General features: G+C 34.3%; 1 protein-coding gene across 1 annotated transcript in view; it reads left to right on the top strand.

The window, feature by feature from the left end:
- The window catches only part of LOC123557971 (collagen alpha-6(VI) chain-like), a 64,976-nt gene that overhangs the window by 18,042 nt on the left and 24,312 nt on the right, over window positions 1–22,622 (top strand). Inside the window, exons 11-18 of the mRNA XM_053544780.1 lie at window positions 9,200–9,466; window positions 10,624–10,760; window positions 12,872–12,923; window positions 13,595–13,838; window positions 15,890–16,036; window positions 16,782–16,825; window positions 17,432–17,487; window positions 17,954–17,986. Of these exons, the coding sequence (XP_053400755.1) occupies window positions 9,200–9,466; window positions 10,624–10,760; window positions 12,872–12,923; window positions 13,595–13,838; window positions 15,890–16,036; window positions 16,782–16,825; window positions 17,432–17,487; window positions 17,954–17,986 (980 nt within the window). The remainder of the gene's footprint in view (window positions 1–9,199; window positions 9,467–10,623; window positions 10,761–12,871; window positions 12,924–13,594; window positions 13,839–15,889; window positions 16,037–16,781; window positions 16,826–17,431; window positions 17,488–17,953; window positions 17,987–22,622) is intronic.

Here is a 22,622-nt window from a genome sequence, read left to right as displayed (position 1 = left end):
TCTTTTCAGTCTTAGTTAGACTGAGCATAATGCACGGGCCGCTGACCAGCTTTTACAAAAGAGCTAACATTGTTTGGCATCATGGCATGATTTTCTCTCAATGTGCTTTATAGATAAAAGGGGAGTAAATGTATAGAATTTCCGTGCGATATTGTTTCTTTCTCTGCTCTGTCGGCATTCTTCGACCGTAAATATGTCTCATACAAACAATGGTTGCACTGACATTCAGAAAATGCCGGAATCACATACAGAGACAACCAAATCAAACAGAAAATACAAATTGTCATTACGGGGTCTACTATCTATAATCAGTCTTCAAGAAAATCCTTTGGAAACATAGAACGCATCTAATTAAGTTGATAGCATATTTGTTTGATTAAGCAATTTAATGACGTGTGCAATGTACCTAACCTCTCTGAAACTGAATTATGTAGAAACATTCACCGGACTCATTGGTCCTAAAATGAACAGAATAATAACATCATTCGAGGCGAAGTATGAGACGACCTTTTAAGGGCACTAAATGACTTCTAGCCTGTTTTTATCATTCTAAATTTAATCGTTAAACGCTTTGGAGGGAGCGTGACTACGGTATTCCGTTTGGACCATCGTTTTTTTTATTTATGAACTCCATATCTCGAAAGTCGGAAATCACGAAACTACGATAATGAAAGTCGAAAACACGATGGTGAAATTCGAAATCACGATGGCGAAAACTCGACTCCTAGCCTATTGTTGTCATTGTCAGTCAAAATGTTAAACGCTTTGAACGGAGCATAAGTACAGCGTTCCGTCTGGACCATCGTTTTTTTATTTCTGAACCCCATATCTCGAAAGTCGAAATCACGAAACTACGATAATGAAAGTCGAAAACACGATGGTGAAATTCGAAATCACGATGGCGAAAGACAAACTGACGAAACCACGATGATGAAAACAAACGCAATATCATTTCATGTTTTCATCATCGTGCTTTCGACTTTCGTCATCGTAGTTTTGACTTTTAACATCGTAGTTTCGACTTTTATCATGGTTTGTAAAATATCTTCTGTAACCAGGCTTTCCCTTGGTTACTCTTTAGATGTGTTATATCAGATAGTAACACTTGCATTACAGTAAGTCAAAACAAAAATTCTCAGTTCACAAATCTCAATAATTAAATTCAAAGAATTGTTCACAACTAAAGAATAAGATTCCAAATATCCTCTTTTTAAATCTACACTGTTAGTGTAAATCCTTCAAATGTTTAATATCCAAACTGGTAATATTTTGTTATTAAGAAATACAGAATAGTATTTCAATAACGTCTTATATTTAGGTTCTACCCTGTCCATAGGCAGCTTGCTATTTAAAACATAATGGAAGGTTCTAGAACTTCCAAGCATCATCAAGAATAAAAAGAATAATATGTAAAAAAAAACAAAAACAAAAACAAGAACAATCCATACTTTAAAAATAATTGTAACATCCTGTTTATCAGTATTGTGGAAGAACATTCTGCTACACCATAGAATACAAACAACCTATTGACATGATGTCTCAAAACTAGGCCAGTAAACAATGAGTTATCAATAAAGTAAAGGGGGGAATGACATGTACAAAACATTATAAGAAATGTGGAAACTCTACAGGTTTTGTGTTGCTACGTTCCATGCACCAAAGTATCAAAGGGTCCTTCGTATTCTCAGGATTTCTCATATTCTCTATTTTGCCTTAAAGTTGTCAAATGATATAAAAGCAAATGGACGAAATTACTGGCATTTTACTACATTTTCAAAAAAAGTAATTTTTTTTTTGGTGGGGTAAGCAATATTGTGATAAATAATTCATTATGCTATAATTTATCACATTTCTTCATGTATTTACTACAAAATATATCTCTTTATTGCACTATGGTAACTTTTAGTATCTTAATTCTACAAGTGAGCCAAAACTGAATCCACTGGAATACGAGAAACTCTTGGTCCATTTCTGAGGTTGGGGGTGGTATCAGATATTGCATCAAAACAATTAATTGAGATTATATATCAGATAGAGTTGATGGTAACATCTCATCAACTCCATCTGAAAGACAAGTAAATTTTCTATAAAATTACACCAAAATACTGTTTATGAATTGATTAATCTGTTATTGCGAATAATATAACCCCTTAGGCCCCCAAGAATATGAGGAAACAACTTATATACCATTTACTATCACAGCAAAAGTCTTTTAGTGTAGTGCTGCCCTTCGTTATTGGACTCAGTGTTGTATATTTTCTGGTTCTTAGTGTTCATTTGATCCATTCAATGTTTTTGAATGATAGAGTTCCGCTTAAGCATCTGCTCGGGGACGAATGGGGTGTTGCACATTTTTTACCTTCCAATAACAGGTCCAGTCAAACTGAGTCAGCGTTTTTCATTTGTTAGGCTCCTTTTTTGCAAAGAACCTCATTACTTTCTCCAAGGAACATTACAAGCACGGGCAGACTGAAGAGTTGAATCACCGACCGCCGACAAGCCAGCTGATTATCTTCTTCACCTGGCGGACCAGGGCAGGTTTGATCGTACTGAGGTTAAATGAAAGAGATTAAATGTCAGCGGGATCATTCGGCCAGTCATGGAGATCCCTTCTGTAATGTGCAAACTATTCTATTATTCAAGCATTATAGTTGACTAAAGTCTGTTCCACCTAATTTTGGACCTCCGATAATTTATTTATACTGTGTATAAAATTGTCAAAAATGACATCGTTAATACCAGACGGTTAATATCTCTAGGCACCTTTTTCATTTTTTTTTTGAAAAAATGTAAAATGATGTAAAAACAAGATTTTATGTTTGCCATGTAATGAGCTAGTCCATTTCAAATGGACGGCGTTCATACAAGTCATTGGTTTACTCACATTAGCGAGCGGATATTTGTTGAATACAGACAGAAAATAACAATTTGTCAACTGAGATTTTTTGTACAACCTAATTAACATTTTACTTCAAATTAAACAGTTATTCCCGTTTCAGGTTTTCAGGTATTTTTCTGAAAATGTGTTTGTACTTACTCGTTAGCATTGACCTAAAATAAACACATGTCTCAAGTCAAGTGCGTATCATTGTTTCAGTCGTAGATATCATAATAGAGTTGGGGACAGCGGAGATGCGCGCAACCCATTTAACTCATTTTCATTATGGGTTACTGTTGTTTATAATCGTTACAAAGGTTTGGATGATAACAGTCTGTTAAAAGGTTGTTTTTAAATAGCATGAATACATGTTTGTGTACTAACTGGTGCTCACTATTTTTTGTGACCGTCCGATCAAGGTAAAACATTATTTCTCAATGCAATTAATGATTTAAAATATACATATTTCAATTTGAGACAACCGCCTATACAAGGGACTACGTTAAACAAATTAATAATAGCCTTTATTCTTTATAATAACATAATACCCGTTTTTCAATTCCATCCTCGCGACTTAATTTCTCATGCTCGGCCGTTCAGTGAAATCCAAAGTGACATGTTAAAACATGTTTGTGCTATTGATAGGCATGGTAGACCTATAGACAAAATAAAATTATGAGCCGCGCCATGAGAATTCAACATAGTGCATTTGCGACGCACCATTTCGCCGGGAATCTGTATCAAGCCTGCCTGACTACAATATAAAGATACACTGTAAGCGACACACGCAATGGCAATGCCTGACCAAAATTGACGTGGAACGACAGTCAGTAAATGCACCATGTTGGTTTTCCTTATGGCGCGCTCATATGACCTTTGGAATGGATATTTTATTCTTCAGCTAGATAAAAGAAGCATGTTCAAGCACGTCAGTTACTTTCATTTCCGATGATATAAAACACGTGCTTTTGTGTTTTCATTTTCACCAAGAAGTACGTATACGAAACATTAACTTCTATTTCAAACGGGACAGTATATAGCTATATTGAAAATTCAACCAAAAGAACGTTGAACGCACAACAACAACAAAGAAAAACACAAAAAGAAAACCAAACAAAAAAAAAACTAAAAAAAAAAAAAACAAAAAAAACTTATTCCTTAGCAATTCAAACTTTATATAGATATTCAGTCGAAAAATTCATCCTTGCAGGAACTTATAACTAGCTTATTTAATACATCTACCCATACAGTTCATTACAAAAATATACTCTGGCAAAAATGACAGTATCATCTGCCACAACTTGTAACTAATGCAACATATACATATAGTCTACACAGAATTTCCATTGTAGGCACCAGTCTAGAACAAAGATGTCATCGCCAAGGTGCATAGCGAGGTATTGGAGGGAATGCTCTGACCATTTTATGGGTATAGGGGTATGAAATGGTGTCCTCGGATGCATTTATTAGTGGGTGTACTCCCCTCATTTTAGTGGCTCTCCCCTGGAAAATTTTGAAATACAGGTATGAAAGAGTGGCCTCTGGTGCGTTTCTGGGTACAAATTTTGAGAAAAAAATATTCCTTTACCAAAATAGTAGGGTGCATCTTTGATGAGTATTATGAGTAGGCCTATAGGTCACTTCTCAGCCAACTGGAGTGGTGGGGGAAGTGGAGGGGGAGGGGGCAAAGGACCCCTCGATCCGGCTCTGGATCCTTGCCTGTGGAATCTCATGAAACTTCAGAACTTATGTTGACAGCGATACATTTGTTGATTTTCGTGTTGTTGTTTTTAGGCTTGGCTTTACGTCACACTGATACAATTTAGATCATAATGGCGACTTTCCAACAATCATCTACACTTTATAGGTAAGAAGTCAAAATTTCAAATTTATAAATATAACGCACCTTCCGTAACCGGTTATGTCAAGGTTGTTTGGTTTTGTCGGTGATAGAAAAATCCTTTTTTACACGTTTTCTTTCAAAGTAGCTGTGTCAATACGTTATAAAGGAAACAAATTAACTATTTTTCTAAAATTTAAATCTAGGCTCAAACTAAACGCAAACTGAACCATTCCCGCCAGACTGGCACATTCGACAGTTAATTTGCTTTATCCTCATTAAATTCGGGACTCAGTTAGCTTCAATAGATTCTATTTACTTAATTAATCATTGTTGGGGTAGCTATGCGCAAGAGAGCCGACATGTGCCGCCTATGCACTTGATCGCTCGAAATATTTAGCGACGTCATATATTGTATGACATAAGTGGAGTTTACCGTTTAAAAAGTTAATTGTGTCATGGCGAGCTTCTTAAATGTGTAGAAGGGCCAGGCTATATTCTAAGGAGGCTGAAGCAGTTGGTGTCTTTGTACAGGTTCTTCATGCATTTGGAAAATACTGTGATTAAAGTTCAGTTATTTGCCTGAAATTCTTTGAAAGACTGCCACAGATTGACTGGATCATTTTCGGATGATGGATTTTTAGTGTGAAACTTCTGACTTTGAAAATTGTGCATTGAACTGGCCATCGTTTGCAAGGATTTATGGATAAATGGAGTAATGATTAAAGGAATTTATAACTGAATACTTTACTTAATGGCCGGATTCTTTCGTGCAAAGTAAGTTATTTTTTTTTATTTTCATTTTTACATTTTTCAAAGTTTCGTTTGTATGCTAAATTGTAAATTCTATTTCAAACCATTCTGTTTCTTACGGGAGGAACAGTAGCTAAGTGTAAAAAATAAGTTTGAAACGTCCACAAGGAATAACACGTGAATTTTCCCGAAAATCTCCAAAATAGAGAATATTTGGCAATGGCGACCAGAAATAAACAACAGCGAATTCCCATAGAGAAACTGAAATTTAGTCGCACGGGAAAACCAGACGATTGTTTCAAAAATCCTTGAAAATCTCGAGGGTGATCTTTTTTTATTCACAAAAATATGTTTTATGTTCTTTGATCCCGTTTCATTTCTTCATATCAGCCCAAAGTTGAGGTCCAGAATTAGGTGGGACAGACTATAGTTCATTTCGGTAAAGCGTGCCAATAATTTCTTTCAGTACATAAGGCCAAATACACAGTAGATTCTACATGTATTGATGATGTAAGTGTTTTGAAAAGATACATAGGTCATAGGATTTCTGTTATCAGTCACGTCCTTTGAGAGTTGAACTTAAGGTAGTTCTGAACGTTTGGATCGAACTGAATGTAGAATTTTATTAAACTTTGAATATTCAAAACTTCAGAATATACCTAAAATATTCAGCAATTAAAAAGGCAGAGTCGTGTGCTTGATTGTTTGCTAGATTGATTTGAAAAAAAAAGACCTTACGCAGTTTTTCATAATGGAAGTCTATTCGAAAATCATAACTTTCATTACATTTTCGTGAAAAGAAATTTTTCTACAATGTAGAATTTAATGAAACTTCCCACAGTTTTAAATAAACATATAGCCTATATTGTTGTGAAATAAAATGTATAGGTCCGTGTGCTTAATTTTGAGATATTTGACCATGATGAAAGTGAACCGCACATAAACCGCTAATTTTCAGACATCATTTTGAATTTTTAACTTGTCAGATGTTTAAGTATCATATATTAAATTTAGAAAGACAGTAGCAGTGCCATTGTATTAAATGTACACATAGGTTATTATTAATTCATAAAATGATTTTAATTTCCTTTCGCCGAATCAAGGCTTTAGTCCACGTTTTCCGGATAAATGACGTTACGCCATTACTTCCGGTTTACCAAACGTGCAGAACTACCTTAGCCTCCAGTATATAAACAAATGTCGAAAGGTTTAAAACGGATTTGAAAGTGAGCAATACAAAAATGAATGGACTATTTCAGCAAATGATAGCTCTTGTAGCTGTATTCTACAGTGCATAGGCTATCGACAAAGGTTTGATTTTTTTCGTGATACAGTCCCAAACTTTAATTGATTTGCTGATGACTGAAAGAAATAATATAGTGAACAACAAATTACCAAAGATCGTAACCTTTGTTGTAGATTTGATTATCAATGGATGAACGCAATGCTGTCCTTACTCTACTTTATAAAGTATGACTTATTAAATTATAGCGTTCAAACATCGATATGTTGATTACCACTTAAATTTTCTACATTTGTTTCTTAGTAAATAGTTGCTTTGCAATAATCCATCTTCTTGATATTAAAAATGTTTGAGATGAAGAAAAATTTTGTCGACTAAATAACTGAGCATAATTTCTATTTTATTCTTGATAAGAGCTTGTTGATAACTACTGTACGTACATATAGTATTATGTAAAACGAGTAGTGATAGAGCGTCCACCTTGGGCAGGAGAGATCGAGGGGATGAAAAAGGCACCAGTAGGAGTAGATGCTTTAAGCTAATTAAGCCAAACGACAACAGGGAAAGTGGCTTCTCTGTTCTCATACCTTCGTGGCGATGGAATGAAATGTCGGGAATGAAAACTTGGTTCTAAAAAGATCTTGTATAAATCGGTATAAACTAAATTTGGAATACCTTTCTGAGAATACGTCGCCAAAATTCAAAAGAGCTACAATGTTTAAATTCTTTTAAAGACTTTGAACGTAACTATATGCTCCTTACTCTTTCTAAATGAAAATCTCTATTTTATCTCTGTATCGTTAAAGGGGCTGGCCTTCAGATCGTTAGACAACAAAAATATTTTTTTTAGATATCTGAAAATAAATATTAATGCTGCATTTCTTAAGAATGCTTTGGAACTTAATTACTGACAAATTATATGTTATGGAACACACGTGAATTTGCTGTTTTTACTACCTTTTACGATGAAAATCGAAAAGCGTTTGTAAACGTAAACTGTCTCAATTGCAAATATCTTAGTGTGTGTTGAACACGAAATCCGCAATAGAAAACGGGAAAACTTCTTTACTGCCGTTGCGGTCCGGGTTCGATTTCCGACGCGGCCATCTTTTTGCCTGATCTGACATTTTAAATTATTTTAGAAACAAAATCTCATATTCTTATGTCCATAATATGACCAGACTTAAACTGGAAAGAAAGATAATTTTAGTGAAATCTGGAGGTTAGAGCCTTTAATTTCATGTAGTAAATATACGATTTCACAATGAAAGTCCTTTAAGCTCGCTGTATGGCATTTTGATACTTGAAACGTTCAAAAGTTTACTTCTAATCACTGCTGCCACGAAGCACAAGAAGACTGTCGTTGTGGTAATGAATGTGCGATATTCTAACCCCCCTCCCCACACCCATGCAAGCGGATCTCTATCATACACATGGACTCCGTAAAGACTTAAATATACAGTAAAGACCCGGTTGCACGGTAAAACCCAAACGCATTACTGAATTTCATAGATTGCTAGATGGAACGCTGTCACAGAATTGTGATTTCTGTTCAAATCAATTTAACTATATGACCTTAAAAGTACAATGACAGTTATCCGCTGAAAAGAAGGTCATTACATTAATTTAAAATTGAAAACAAAATCAAACATCTGTGTCACAATTCCCTAAAGCAAGGAGCTCATGAGAAAACAAAGTAACGTTTTAGAGTATAAACTGTTATCGATAGTGTTCTGGCTTTTCCAAATATTGATAATGGGTATCACATTTTCTAACTGTCCTATATCATTTTGTAGTCAGAAGCCCTGCAATCGGTTTTTTATTACCTGCTTAGAAATCTAAAAACATGTTAGAGAATGTGTATGTTTATATACTTTGTAAACGTGCTAAACAAGATACTTACCAAATAAAATTTCATAAAACATTGTATGCTAGCTAAATTATTTTGTTAAAATTCTAACTGTTTTGTACAAGCATTCAAATGATTGTCATTATATCTTTTGTGGCAATGTCTTACGATTTGCATCAGCTGCTCTTTTATTCTTCAAATAATAAATGGAATTTCAAAGGCATAGGAGCGGTGAGGGTCGGAGGTCAGAGCATCAATTACGATTTCAAGAGTCGGTGGCAGGTGGGGGTGAGCAGCCTATGCTTTGGTCCTTTCAATTCTTGACCAAACACTGATTTGTGTTAGAAATAACAGAAAAAGCCTATTTGAGTTATCATTTAATGATAAGGATTGGATGTGACGTTTATTGTCAATGAGAGGAAGAACGTTTCCTTTGGGTTGGCCAAAAAAGATTGAAGGGAATGTATGGGTAGGTTTAGCTGCACACCAACACTCCCACCTCCAGTTTGTTCCTACCCCTCCTCCCCCACACCCAACCCCCCAAATGTGAATCACTCCGTCGCCATTGGTTTTGACTTTCAGACATACACATTACTGAACCAAAACCAGACTCTTTTCTATTTTTCCACATTTCAGCGTGCCCTTTCAAACCCGTCGACATCACTTTTGTTCTTGATGGTTCAGGAAGTGAAGGTCATTCAAATTTCAACAAACAACTCCAGTTTATTTCAAACATAACACAACAATTTGAAATTGGTGAGAATAATACCCGTGTCTCGTTGGTCACGTTCGCTAACAAAGTTCACAATGAATTCTTCCTGAACCAGTATTACAATAAGACAGAGCTCCTGTCACATATAGCACATACAGCGTATCCGAATGGCGAAACAAACACGCACAGCGGTAAGTAATGTGCCCTTATTTCGGCTCACAAATGTAATGGAAGATTTGCCATATATTCAATAAACAAGTTTATCTTGTGGTCAGTTTAAGATTTAAAGACATGGTTAATAACTGTTTCTGTAGTCAGTATTGAATAACAATAAAATAGTCTGTAAAGGTATTTCAAGATTGTAAAATATTCATAACTACCTTCTTTAAAGATTACATCTTTTAAATAGCTTTTAAAGCGAAATAACTTTTATCAACTTTTTGTCTGGATTGAAAGACTAATTTAGATTATATTCGTACAATAGCTAAATAATGATTTATTGTATTGAGAACGTGGAACTACTTTTCAGCTTATTTGAACTTTGTTCGGTGTGAACTATTAGTATAGGCGGATGGTCCGACGTCCTTCGTTCATCTTCCGTCGCCCTGCGTCAACAGTGTTACTTAAACATCTTTTTCTCCAAAACTAATTGTCAGAATTACACCAAATGTGGTCTATAGCATTCTGGCAAAGTTATTTTAAAATCTGTTAAAGTAATATTTCGCTTGCCCTCTTTTAGGAGCCGCTGGAGTTGAAACTAGGAAAAAACTTTAAACAACTTCTTCTCATGAACAACTTTATGGATCATCATCAAACTTGGATCTTATCATTACTGTAAAGTGTTCTCCATATTTTATTCAACAAAGGATGCTTGGCCCATTGTAGGGCCGCTATAGCAAAAAATAGAAAAACCTTTAAACGTATTCTTTTCATGGGCCGGTGAATTGATCTTCATCAAACTTGGGCTGTAGCATCATTATAAGTTCCTCTCCCAAATTTATATGACCCCTTTTATTATTAGTATTTTAACGACTTCTTTTCATGAACTGCTTGATGGATCTTCACGAAACTTGGTCTGTAGCATCATTGTATGGTCTGTTCCAAAACAAAACCTATTCAAAATGTGGGATTTAGCCCCTTTTATGGGCCACTTTTTATACTTAACACAGTTGATACCAATTATGATTCAGTTTATCATACATATATTCAATGCCAAGCAGTCAATTTCGGGTAAGCAACTTAGGGTCATGATGACCCTCTTGTTTGATGTTAACATCATTGACATGCTAGCTAAAGCTCTGCCTAAAACTTATTCAGCTATCCCTAAATCTGTCAAGTCATTTTTCAGCAATCCATTTTGTATCACATCACACACTGTCTCCGAATCACGGCGCTGAGAGAAATGTGACAAAGCTTGTCATTGTGTTGACAGACGGAAAATCATCACATCCATTGTTACTTAAGCACAATCTCTCTAATCTGAAGGTATCTACGTTCGTACTCTCTTTTCTTCCACAATTTAAAAGATTTACTGTTACACTTTATTTAAGATTGTGTGACATTTTCTTCTGAGGAAGCCATCAAGCCAGCTTACGGATTGCCAGTGGTTCTACCCAGGTGCATATCAATGCCTGAAATAATGTAATAATAACTTCTTCCACAATAAAACAATTGTGAAGTCGTCATTTGATATGTAACTGTGTAAGTCTGACGTACATAGTTGTAGAGTATGATTTAAGACAGGCGTATTGCATTTCCTGGAAGAAAAAACATATTTGATCCAGATATTGAATGAAAATATCTTCAATATTGGCTATATTCAGTGTGCTGATCCACCCGTCTTACTACAAATATTTCCGTTCAAAGATGTATCTACTTTAGTTATTTTCTTATTCAAAATAGCTTCCGTTATCTTTTTATTTGACATTGTGGAATTACTTAGAGTTTAGTGAACAATGTAAACTGTGACATTGTTTCATGCAGTTTAAACTGTTGATATTCTTCTTGTTGTTTCATTTCCTTTCATAAAGTGAGATCAGAAATGACAACTCTGTATAAGAAAGTGATATTTCTTATGGTATAATTTGACCATTCTAATAAACAGTTGAACTGCAGGCCCATTTCAGGATTTTCAGCACTAAACGCATTATAAGACTCTTTCACAGGTTGAAGGTGTGGATGGAAGTATCTGGCTCGATAGTAACTGTTTAGGTGTTAACGAGGCTTGTCGAGTTATCGCGGAACAGTTACCCAAGAGCCAGATATTTCCATCCGCACTTTCAACTAGTGACAGATTCTTTCTTTTGCACGCCGTATTCTTCAGTACATAGAAGAAATAAAATAAAACAAATGCTCGTCTTTTAAGCCCAATTGTATTATAGTAACACATTCATTCCTAAATTTTAGCACATGGGTTATCTTACAGCACCGGAGAAACACGGGTAAGCGGTGTAAAATGAAATTACTACGTGTATTTGTAACAAGGAATTGTAGCAAAACCCTCTGGTAACAATAATAGCTGTTGGAATCGGAAAGGCAGTGGATCGAAATGAACTACAAATGATTGCAAGTGATTCAAACTATACTTTCCGAGTGAGTTCATTTGACGCCCTTAACACAATACAGAACGAGCTCATCGACACGGCATGTGATGGTAAATTATTTATTTTCTATGCAGCTCCCATCGGGAGTTCTAAAAACTGTACCTATGTCAATAAAGAACTAATATCATCTGCTGTGTAATCTAAAGGTGCATACTTATGCTTGCGGTTGGAAAAACAGATACAATATGATAGGGTAAAGGAATAGGATAGTAAAGTTTTTGTAAATAATGTTGATAATCCAGTGCTCTCAGTCAACCAAGTACCCTCTTGGAACAGACACAAAAAGCTTATTTTAATCTGAGCGCACGGCAAATAAATATTGTAATACATTTTAGTCTTGGACGATGTCTTAGAAAGGACCAGTCACTAAACACTTATCGGAATACAGGACGTGGAATCGAACTCCGACCGCTAGGTATGCGGTCTACTGACTCCCAAATATCTACCATTACGAAGCATACGCTTGTTCTCGGTGTCAATCGACGACGACAGTATGCTGAAATTTCTAAGACTTTATTGCTTTTAAATAAAATAAAACGTTAAAAACGTTTACTCTTAAATTTTCTACAGAAAGAAAATTCTAGAAAAATTACACATACAACACAGTAAGTTGTAAATTTGGAGAAAACTAATTGTCCCGGCCCACACACCAACAACAACCGCCCCCCCCCCCCCCCCCCCCCCCCCCCCCCACACACACAAATGTAAAATTGACAACTGTTGGTTATGCTCCGCACTACATAAAATACTGGTACATTATTAACTGTAGATTAATAGGATGCCATTTAGAGGACCCGTTGTCTTTAACAAGTTTATATCTAATCAACCTAAAACCTTCAAAACCTCCAAAACGTGTTCGGTTTTAACATGTAAATTATCTAATATCAGTGAGCCACTTTTGAGGGGTTAACCAGTTTTATTTTACTCTGTAAAACATTTTGTCCGATATTTGTTTTTATATTGTACCAATATTTATTGGATGTTTGTTTTCAGCTTGTAACCACGATAACGATATATATTAGAATCTTGGTTCCAGTTTCAGCTGGTAATAACATTCTGTCTTCATGGCTGTAACTTTTGTCCAATGATTTTTTTTTTCACCTCGTAAAGAAATTCTGTCTGATGCTTTTTTCCACCTTATAAATATTCTGTCTTCAAGGTTGTAACATGTTTTACGATGTTTGTTTTCAGCCTGTAACAATATTCTATCCGATATTTGTTTTCAGCTTGGTACAATATACTATCCAATGCTTGTTTTCTTAGTGTAAAAATATTCGTTCTAATGCTTGTTTTAAATTTTGAAACATACTGTGTCAGATGATTGTTTTCATTTTATAACAACATGATTTCACCTCACAACAACATTGTGTCCGGTGTGTGTTTTCATCCTATCGCACCATTCCATTCAATGTGTGTTTTCATCTTTTAATAACATTATCTTCCTCTCTTAAAATTCTTTTTTCTATAAAACAACATTCTTTCCGATGCTTCTTTTTATGATTTTTTTTTTCATTTAAACGACATTCTTGTTTCCAGCTTGCATCAACATTGTTTCCGATGTTTGTGTCTAGCTTGTAACAACATTTTGCCTGAGGTTTGTTTTGTTTGTAACAACATTTTGTCATATCTTGTTGTTTTTGTCTTCAACTTGTCACAATATTTTGTCCAACATTTGTTTTCGGTCTGTCCGTAACAACTTGTTGTCCTGTTTTTCAGCCTGTAACAAAGAGTTGTCCAATATTTGCTTCGTCCTTGAGCCCTTCGGAAGTGAAGGCGCTGTTAATTTTCACAAACAACTCGAGTTTGTAAATATCATTATCAATGAATTCTCGTTTGGAAATGGTGTCAATACACATATCTGTCTTATCACATTTGCTTCTGGTGCCTTTCACGAGATACATCTCAAACAATACGACGACAAGAATTCAATTATGACGAATGTTCTCAAAGTACAATGGAGGTAAGAATAGAATAGTAAGCGTAATTCGGTGGTGCATGCTTAGGCTTACTTCCTACGATACATTTGTTTACATAATACAATCATTTCTAAGATGTGATAGGGCGAATATCTCTACTCTATAATCAAATCATAGTAGGTTTTGAATAAGAAAACAGTATCGTGTTGTAGTGTAGCCGTAATGACAATCGGTTATATCCATACCATCACGTTATTTCCCTATATGGGACGGTATTTCCCGGTCACTACAGAAACCATTGCTCATTCAAGCCACCTTTACTGCCGAAGGCTGTCGAACTAACAGACGAACAAACGGCATTGCACAGAAACGTTTCGATTGTTCTTACGGATCTACTGCTTTCACTAAATAGAACTATTCTTCTAAATAAAATAGGTACCGGTATGTCCACCTTTTAGATATGTGAACTACAATTTGTAGGCCGTTCATGAAAAAAGTCACTGGACAATGTAGAGATGGTACCTAAAAAATTCAAATTCATCTTTACAGACTTTTTTCAGAGTGAAATGATAGCTAAGTGCACCAATTTACTAAATATATTCATGGTTTTCCTCTTCTCTATGTAAAAATAGAAATATTTGATATTTAAAAAATGACTTTCTCAAAATATCTGAAGCAAAATGGACAACTTTGTATTGATCGTTTATCAATGATTTCAGGATTCCCCAATTATAGTCTATATGAAAAGTTTCCACAGCTAAATAAGTTCAATAGAGTATAGTGTAAGTTTAGTCTACTTTCAAAACTTTGAAAAGCCTATACTGAACTTCCTTTTGTCTTTTAATAAACTCAAATTCCAAGACTAGCCACGAGTCTAAAACGCTTGTAAAAATTCTGAGTGAAAGAGAATGACATGCTCTTTATCATAAGCTTACCAAAACCATACCAAAAATGTACCTGAAAGAAGTTATTAAAGATTTTATAATGTAAACAAACCCCTACACCATTTTACCATCACTATTTTCCACTCATGAATGCACGCAATTCAGGTGATAATTGTTGATATAATTGTAAATGAGACGCCCCAACAAAAACCTTTTTTCAAGATGTGTTAACAGTTTCAGTTGTAAACTAATGTTGATATCTGAAGTTACCCTCTTATTTTGTTTACAACAATAAACACCTTATAGTTTGTTTACGGTAGTTGACTTGTAATGAAAATCATCAAATAAAATAATTTCCATATGCTTTTTCAGCATTTATTCTTTTTTCAAGGAAAACAATGCTCGTGATAGCTCCATTCAGAGAATGTTGAATTGCTTAAAATATATTACACAGGGTCATTATCTATCAGCTACCTCAAAATATTGTAATTACAACTACTAACTTAAAACATTGTAATTGTATTTGATGACAATGAATTTTTGTGTTACATTATTTGAAGCAAAGTACTCCTGAACAGTAAGAGAAATTCTTCGAAACAACTTAAGCATACTAAACACTTTCACAATGACTCATTGAAGTGATAAATTTACGCAATCTAGCTACTTTGTAACACAAACGTTATACCAGTTTACATGTAACTTTTTTGTCAATTCTCATTGTTGGATATATAAATTTCACATTTTAATATACAAATTTTGTGTAAACCATGTATCACCATTTCGACCAATGAGAAACTTTGGCTTGAAGATCAAAACTTAATAACGTTTCTTAATGTCGTAAATGTTCTTCAAAGGAATTTATGCATTATTTTGCATATTCTTCATGCACTACTAAATTTTCTATCAGGGCTTCACTACAACTTACAAAATTACTGTCAGTGTAAGCCGTGAGAAAAGTGTGCATATTGTATATTGAATACAAAGGGATTTAAACAAATGTAGGTCATATTTTGTCTGCCTGATCAGTTGTTGGAAAAAGGACATATCTGATTTTTCTTTCACTTTTGGCCAGTGTTTGATTTTGGCTTCTGTTCATTGGTCAATTCAGAGTTGCTCCCCTTAGATTTTCTTTGGTAGGTACCATCTCTAGACAATGTATCAAATAAGGTAGATTGATTGTTATAAATGTTGGTGATTTGCAAATATTGTAGGAATGGTGAAACAATGACGAACTTAGGTCTTGATGCCGCGAGATCCGAGCTTAGCCATAGTCATAGAAATAAAGCGGTAATAGTGCTTACAGACGGACAGTCAAATAATCCAGAACTGACAAAACAATCAGCAGACAATTTACACAGGTTTGTCAGTGAATGTGATATCTATTAAAACAAAACAATTGCACGGAAAACTATAATGATAGTTCAGTTCTAACCTGCAATTATTAGTGTTGTTGATTGCATGATCTCATTAGTTTTAATTGTTAAGCTATGATAAATATGTTTGCGTATTGCAGTCCAAATTTTAATGAAAAATGGTTAGCCATTTCCTGGCTGGTTACGCAAAGTCATGTTTTATATTTGGCGAAAGATAAAAGTGAAAACAGTGTATCAGTGGGCTGACATAATACAAAGCAAACGAATGGCTGCAAATCTGTTCAACAGTATAGTTATAGAGATAAATGTTTTATAGTGTTTAAATAGCGAGACAGCCAAGTTACTATTGCTGACTTATATATATCATTTTTGTATCATATTTGAATGGTCAACGACATTGTTTGTGTACAGATGCCGATTGCCAACTAAAGTTAAACTGAGTTTGAGTTAAGCAGATATATACAGTTTTAACATTTTAGACATACATTGTTAAGACTTTCTTCAAGATGTAAAGAAATATAAATGCAAGTGTTCGCTGCAACGCTTTTAAAACATTACACCTGACATAACTTTGAATAAGTTTAGTTTGAAGCAAAGGTTTTAGCTGAATTTTGTTTGACGTCCTAGCACCATAGATCCTTCTATCTTTCGCATATTTACATAAGAACAAACATATACAAAAATATATACATACAACATATGTCAGTAATCACGTGTGTGTATTTGACAGGACGCATCGACGGTTAAAGTCACAAACTATACAAAAATTGCCAGGTAGTGGTTTTTACCTTAAACATGTAGCAAATCAACTGTCAAAGTAACTTTTCTTCTTGTTGTGGAGTTCTATGAAACGGTGATAAGTCAATGAAACCTATATTTGTGCATATCAATTATGTAAGTGCTTTCCTTTGAGAAAGAAGTTTTTTATTAACGCTTCAGTGTACTTTGATGGGAGAACAATGTAAATATATGAGCACTGATCAGTGAATCCTTTAACTTTAGCTGATGCTTTATTGTTGTAGATATTTGCTGCATGTGTCCGTGTTGTACTTAAATTTAGAATTGTAACTATTTTGTCAAACTAAAACATTTTAAAACAACTATAATGAGTTATATTGACACTTAACCTATTTAGAAACGACCGTGTCAAAATAATATTATAACTTTAGGACTAACTAATGGACGTTTATATTTCGTAAAAGTAGTTCGGCAGGATCTGGCTGCTTTTGCTATATGGACATTATGTTTTACTCCGTGGCGATATACACTTGTCTTTTACTTGTGATGATAAACATGTTAAACCGTTACTATCTTCACAATATCTAAACATATAAAATATGTTTACAAATCGATATCTATATTTGTATTTGAATGTTTCAGGCATTGAGACCATTGCTATAGGAATAGGTCACATGGTCGATGATGATGAATTAAAGGTAATAAAATTCATTTGATAGTCATTCGTACTTCAGGCACAGAGTTAAAATTAAAATTCTTATTAAATCTAAAAATAGCTGTGAACATCATTGCACTTTTTTAAACAAAATATCAACATTCCTAAAATTATCAAGAAATAGGTGTTATTATATGAGCGTCACCTCACACTGAATTTATCAAATGAGATACTAAAATAGTAACATGCGAAGCTCTGCTATTATTCAAAGTGTTTATTAAATTCGATGTGGAAAGAGACAAATGTAATACTCTTTTCATCACATGTTAGCTTTTCCTACTGAAACATCAGTATTTCTTCTTCTTCACTTAATAAACACAAATAATGACGTGTATTAACAAAATTTTATATAATGGATTTATTTCACTGCTACGATGTCAAACTTTTGAGAAACTTCTTTACTGTACTACATTGACGATACAAATTCCCTGTTTTTCGATATTTTACAGGTCATTGCTTCTGATCTCAAGCACGTGTTTAACGTTAGTACATTCGATCAACTTGAACATATCGATCAACTAGTGGTCAACATAATCTGCGCAAGCAAGTATGTATAGATACAGAAACTTTAATCACAGAAAACGTTAAAGTACATGTATCTAAGAATTTAAACGAATGTAAGATAATTGCTAATTCAGTTAAAAAAATCAAACATAAAAAGAAATTAAGTTTTACAGAATATCGTAAGACAGAAAATGATGTTAATATCTAATCACTTTCAATAATCTAAGATCATAGAAAGTAATTTGACAAATTATCATTTACCTTTAATGAAATGATCCAGTAGGAAGTTCTATAAGATTGTACGTGTTGTAAGTCAAAAGATCTGATTTCACTTGTGGAAGAAGCAGCAAAAAACGCTTCTGTCGACAAAAAACAAGCATATCATTTAAATTCTATTACATATAGACCATAAGGGTTTACAGTATAGCAATAACTTAAAACCGTTTTGACATCGTGGTACGTGATGGAAGATCGTTTCTCATAGGGTTACAGTAGAAGTGTCTTTAATTATCGTATCGAGGCTCTATTTATCTCCTCTAGGGACCTGATGGTGTGACTCATATCATTAGCAGTATCAAGCAAACTAGGTCTGCTATAATTTTGCTTGGTTGCGTTTTATGCTTCCAAATGACCTTTTTATGATTTTGTCACTGTTGCAAGTTAAAGTCATTGTGAGTATCCTACATCTCACATCATTTTATGTCGATATCGCAAATACAAAAAGCAAGTCCAAGGCCAATATACGTATGAACCCAATGTATTTTCAGACATGACAAAAAGAGAAATATCATAACAGTCCGGAAAATAAATATAAAGCAGGTCAGTCCTGATAGGCTTTAAGAATTGCCTAACATTAAAAGTATACTATGTTAATATTATATCGAGTCTTATATTTTAAACCAAGGACATCGTCTCCATCTTCTTCATAGCTTGGTATTACTAAATCACTTTAGCCATTTTTTATCATGTTTTGTTAATGTTTTATCAACAGAAACACCTAGTACCAAAGAAAAAAGCAAAAAGCAGTGAATAACGAATAGACCCTCCCTGATTCTCCCTGGATAAAATGACAATACAAAAATGTTTTTCAATGTTTTTTTCTGCTATTCAGTTTCACAAAGTAAAGAAATACTAAATATACAAACTGTGTTCTTTTACTTTCATTTATTTTCCCTTCTTCTAATTATGCTTAAAGTTGAGTCTACCAAAAGATACCTTAGTTTATTGTACTAGAATGATGAAGTGAACCACATACCCTCTTAGAACAGATTAACAACTTATTTTAATTTGAGCGCACTGCAACTATATAATGTAATACATTTTTTCCTTCAGTCTTGGACGATGTCTCAGAAACGATCGATCACTAAACAGTAGTCGGAATATGTCTTCTTCAAATGATCATCATTTAGTCCGTTATGTGGCAACATCTCTGACAAAATCCTTATATTGATATAGTCTCCTTTACATTTATCTTGAAGCAAAGGGCAAGGCTTTTACGGCACTAACGCAAATAATGTACGACTGCATTATCTCAAATAGGGTTACGGCATTGATCCTTCCTACGCAGTTCCAGACCTCGACTTCCATTACGTGTGTAAGAGATTCAACTGGAGGGGACTACGTTTATTTACACTGTCCCGTGTCTTTGGATCGTGGTGGGGGTAAGAGTGAGGTTTGGTGCGCACCATAAACCGGTTTAAGCTCCCCAGTGATGTTTTTGCCACTGACCGTTCCAAGGCGGTGCCCCACTGTGTTCCATTGTTTGTTCGTTTTGTCCTTATGTGTTGGTTTTGTGTGTGTGTGTGTGTGTGTGTGCACGCGTCTGCGTGCTGGGGGTTTCGTTTTGAGGAGGCTGCATTTTTGGTGCGTGGCATTCCCTGTTTGATATTTGTCTTTGCTTTTTTACACTATTTTCATTGTTTATAATTTTGCTATCAATCCAGGACGGTATGCTTCCTTTGCATTATCACCCCATTTGACGAACTCGTCGTTAACAGTAAATAATCAATTACGTTGGCTTCATAAGACATTATTTCTTCACACACTTTTGCCAAAATCGGCGCCTGAACGCACGTTTTGCTATTTCAAGGGAGGTAGACTTGCCCATGTCTATAAGTAAACTTCCAAAAGAGTTACTTCCATTGTCCTTCAAAACAAACTCGTCAGGGGTGTATCATTGGAATAATCATTCGAGTCGATGTCGACGTAAACGAACACAAATATGAAGCTGCGGTGGCCTAATGGATAAGGCACCACCTCGCAATCGGGAGTTTGAAGGTTCAAGCCATGTTAAATTTGGGTCTTGTTACTGAAGAGCGACTGGTTAAGTAATGGTTACCGATTGCTTACCTGCCTGGTGCCTGGTATTGAAAATATAGAAATCTAGAAGTATTGCTGTTCAATCTATATAGGTGTATCATAAGCCAACTGTGCTGGCCCTTTCAGAAGAGATGACACTATGATAAACAAACATTTTAATTTACATTACAAAAATAGAAGATATGCTACATGACTTTACACATTATTTCACTGAGATGTACATGCTTCTTATAATCCTTAGCATTTTACCATTTATACTTGTTATATACAATTAATACCAAAACTCATTCCTGTTACAAAGAAACAAAACAACGGCTTGTAAACATCAATTATTGCAAAATATAGTCGTTTATTCTAATTCAAATTTGTTTCAGGTAATACATAATTGATGAAGGTAGAACACATGTATGACCAAACGGACAGATAATAGAAATAGTGGAATAATATCCATATTCTCAATAAAACGCTCTAAGTATGTGCATGGTTAAATGAACATTATTTTTTGTACTTTGGACGTTTATCACAATATCCATTTGTGGCGAGTAAATGTTAGATTCGCCGACAGACGGACGAAAACGCATGCAATTATAAAAAATAAAAAATCATAAATCTTCTTTAAATTATTCATCAATAAATAAGGTATGACGGACGAACTGTCAGAAGCTGAGGAAATGATATTATATACATGTTTCTCCAAAACCGTCGACGTCAGATTAAAGTACCAAATAATCCACTACATAATTGGCATAGCAATAGTAATGTTTTGGCGTAGCGGTGAAATGATATGCATAATCCCTTCAACTTTAAGGTTCATATTATCATGGCAAGTTTCAATAAAAATACCTTCAGACGATTCAGTTTAATGCGGTATCTAATACACAATGGATTTAATGAATTCATAATGGGTATTTTTAACGTATGTAAGATACTCGAGTTCATTTTTAGTTCACTTAATCATAGTATAAAATCGTCAACGAAAATAAGTAAAATTAAACATACAAAAAGTCATTTTGAAATCATATTCATACGTAAATAAAGTAAACAGTGAAAACATTACTGGTGAAGTCATTTCCTATTGAAAGATAAAGCAACTGGTATGGATAACTTATGATAGGAATACTTTATAGAAGAATCAAGTGATGATAGTCTTTCGGGTCATATTACTGAATTGTTTAATTCTAATTCAGAGTCGGGTATTTACTCAGGCATAAGGACAAGAGGTTGTAATACCTGATACACAATTCGGATTTTGAAACAATATTTGTTTGTTGGAGTGTACAGTCGAAATGCGTTTTACTGAGTGAACAGTTTACTTACTTTGCATTTTAATGTTATACCTCCTATTTATACATTTTTCCTGCGATACATAACGCACAAAACACAACAGTACGCAAACTGTAATACTTGCCGCGTTAGAATGAAAATATGCAGTTGAAATACGTTTTACTTGCATCGTACGATATGACGGAAAAATACATTTTACTTGCATCGTACGATATAACGGAAAAATACGTTTTACTTGCATCGAACGATATGACGGAAAATACGTATTATCAATCTACTTCACATTTGGCGCTCTTGACTACAATTTCAAAACAGCGATAGAACTTTTGACGGTTATAAATCCAGCAGATAATGACGACAAATGAAATAAATTGAAAGAAGAAAAAACAAATGTGACATATCACTGCGTGTGCAGATTCTTTGTCGAAGTTCAGGATAAAGTAGCAAATATTATATGAAGTATTTGGACGGAATTAGAGACAGTTCATGAAACACATTTAGCCTTAAGTTTGGAAAAGTTATTTTGGCCTTGGCATAATACCGGAATCAAAAAAAGCCTCAGATGTTTTACTCTGTAGAGCTATTTTTGTTTTAGTTTGTGTTTTTTTTTTGTTTTTTTTTTGCATTGTTTCGCTGAAATCACAAGAACGATCTATGTTTGACATATAAGTAGCATTTTTGTTATAAAATGATAGCGTTACAGAATTTGACATGGAAACTTTATCATACACCACCACTACAATATGGGGTCTCATTTTAAGCTGTGATTTTGTTTTAGTTTTGTCAATATTCTTCAAGATAATATAACTTACAGACATTTAAATGGGTCCTGGTGTGTAATACAGGTGTTAGAATTTTTACAATTTCATATAGAATGAAGTAGACAAGCAATTTAGTATCTTAATGCCTTTAAACGATCGACAGAAATGTAATTTCCGACATTCATTCTTTCCCAAACGTAAATGTTGTTATCTTGACACAGTCGTCAATATCCCAGCAGAAAGTATATGT

Source organism: Mercenaria mercenaria, chromosome 5 (genome assembly GCF_021730395.1).
Source record: "Mercenaria mercenaria strain notata chromosome 5, MADL_Memer_1, whole genome shotgun sequence".
In the NCBI taxonomy this organism is placed as follows: domain Eukaryota; kingdom Metazoa; phylum Mollusca; class Bivalvia; order Venerida; family Veneridae; genus Mercenaria; species Mercenaria mercenaria.
Note: the sequence above shows the minus strand (reverse complement) of the source record. Positions and strands in the feature narration are given on the sequence as shown.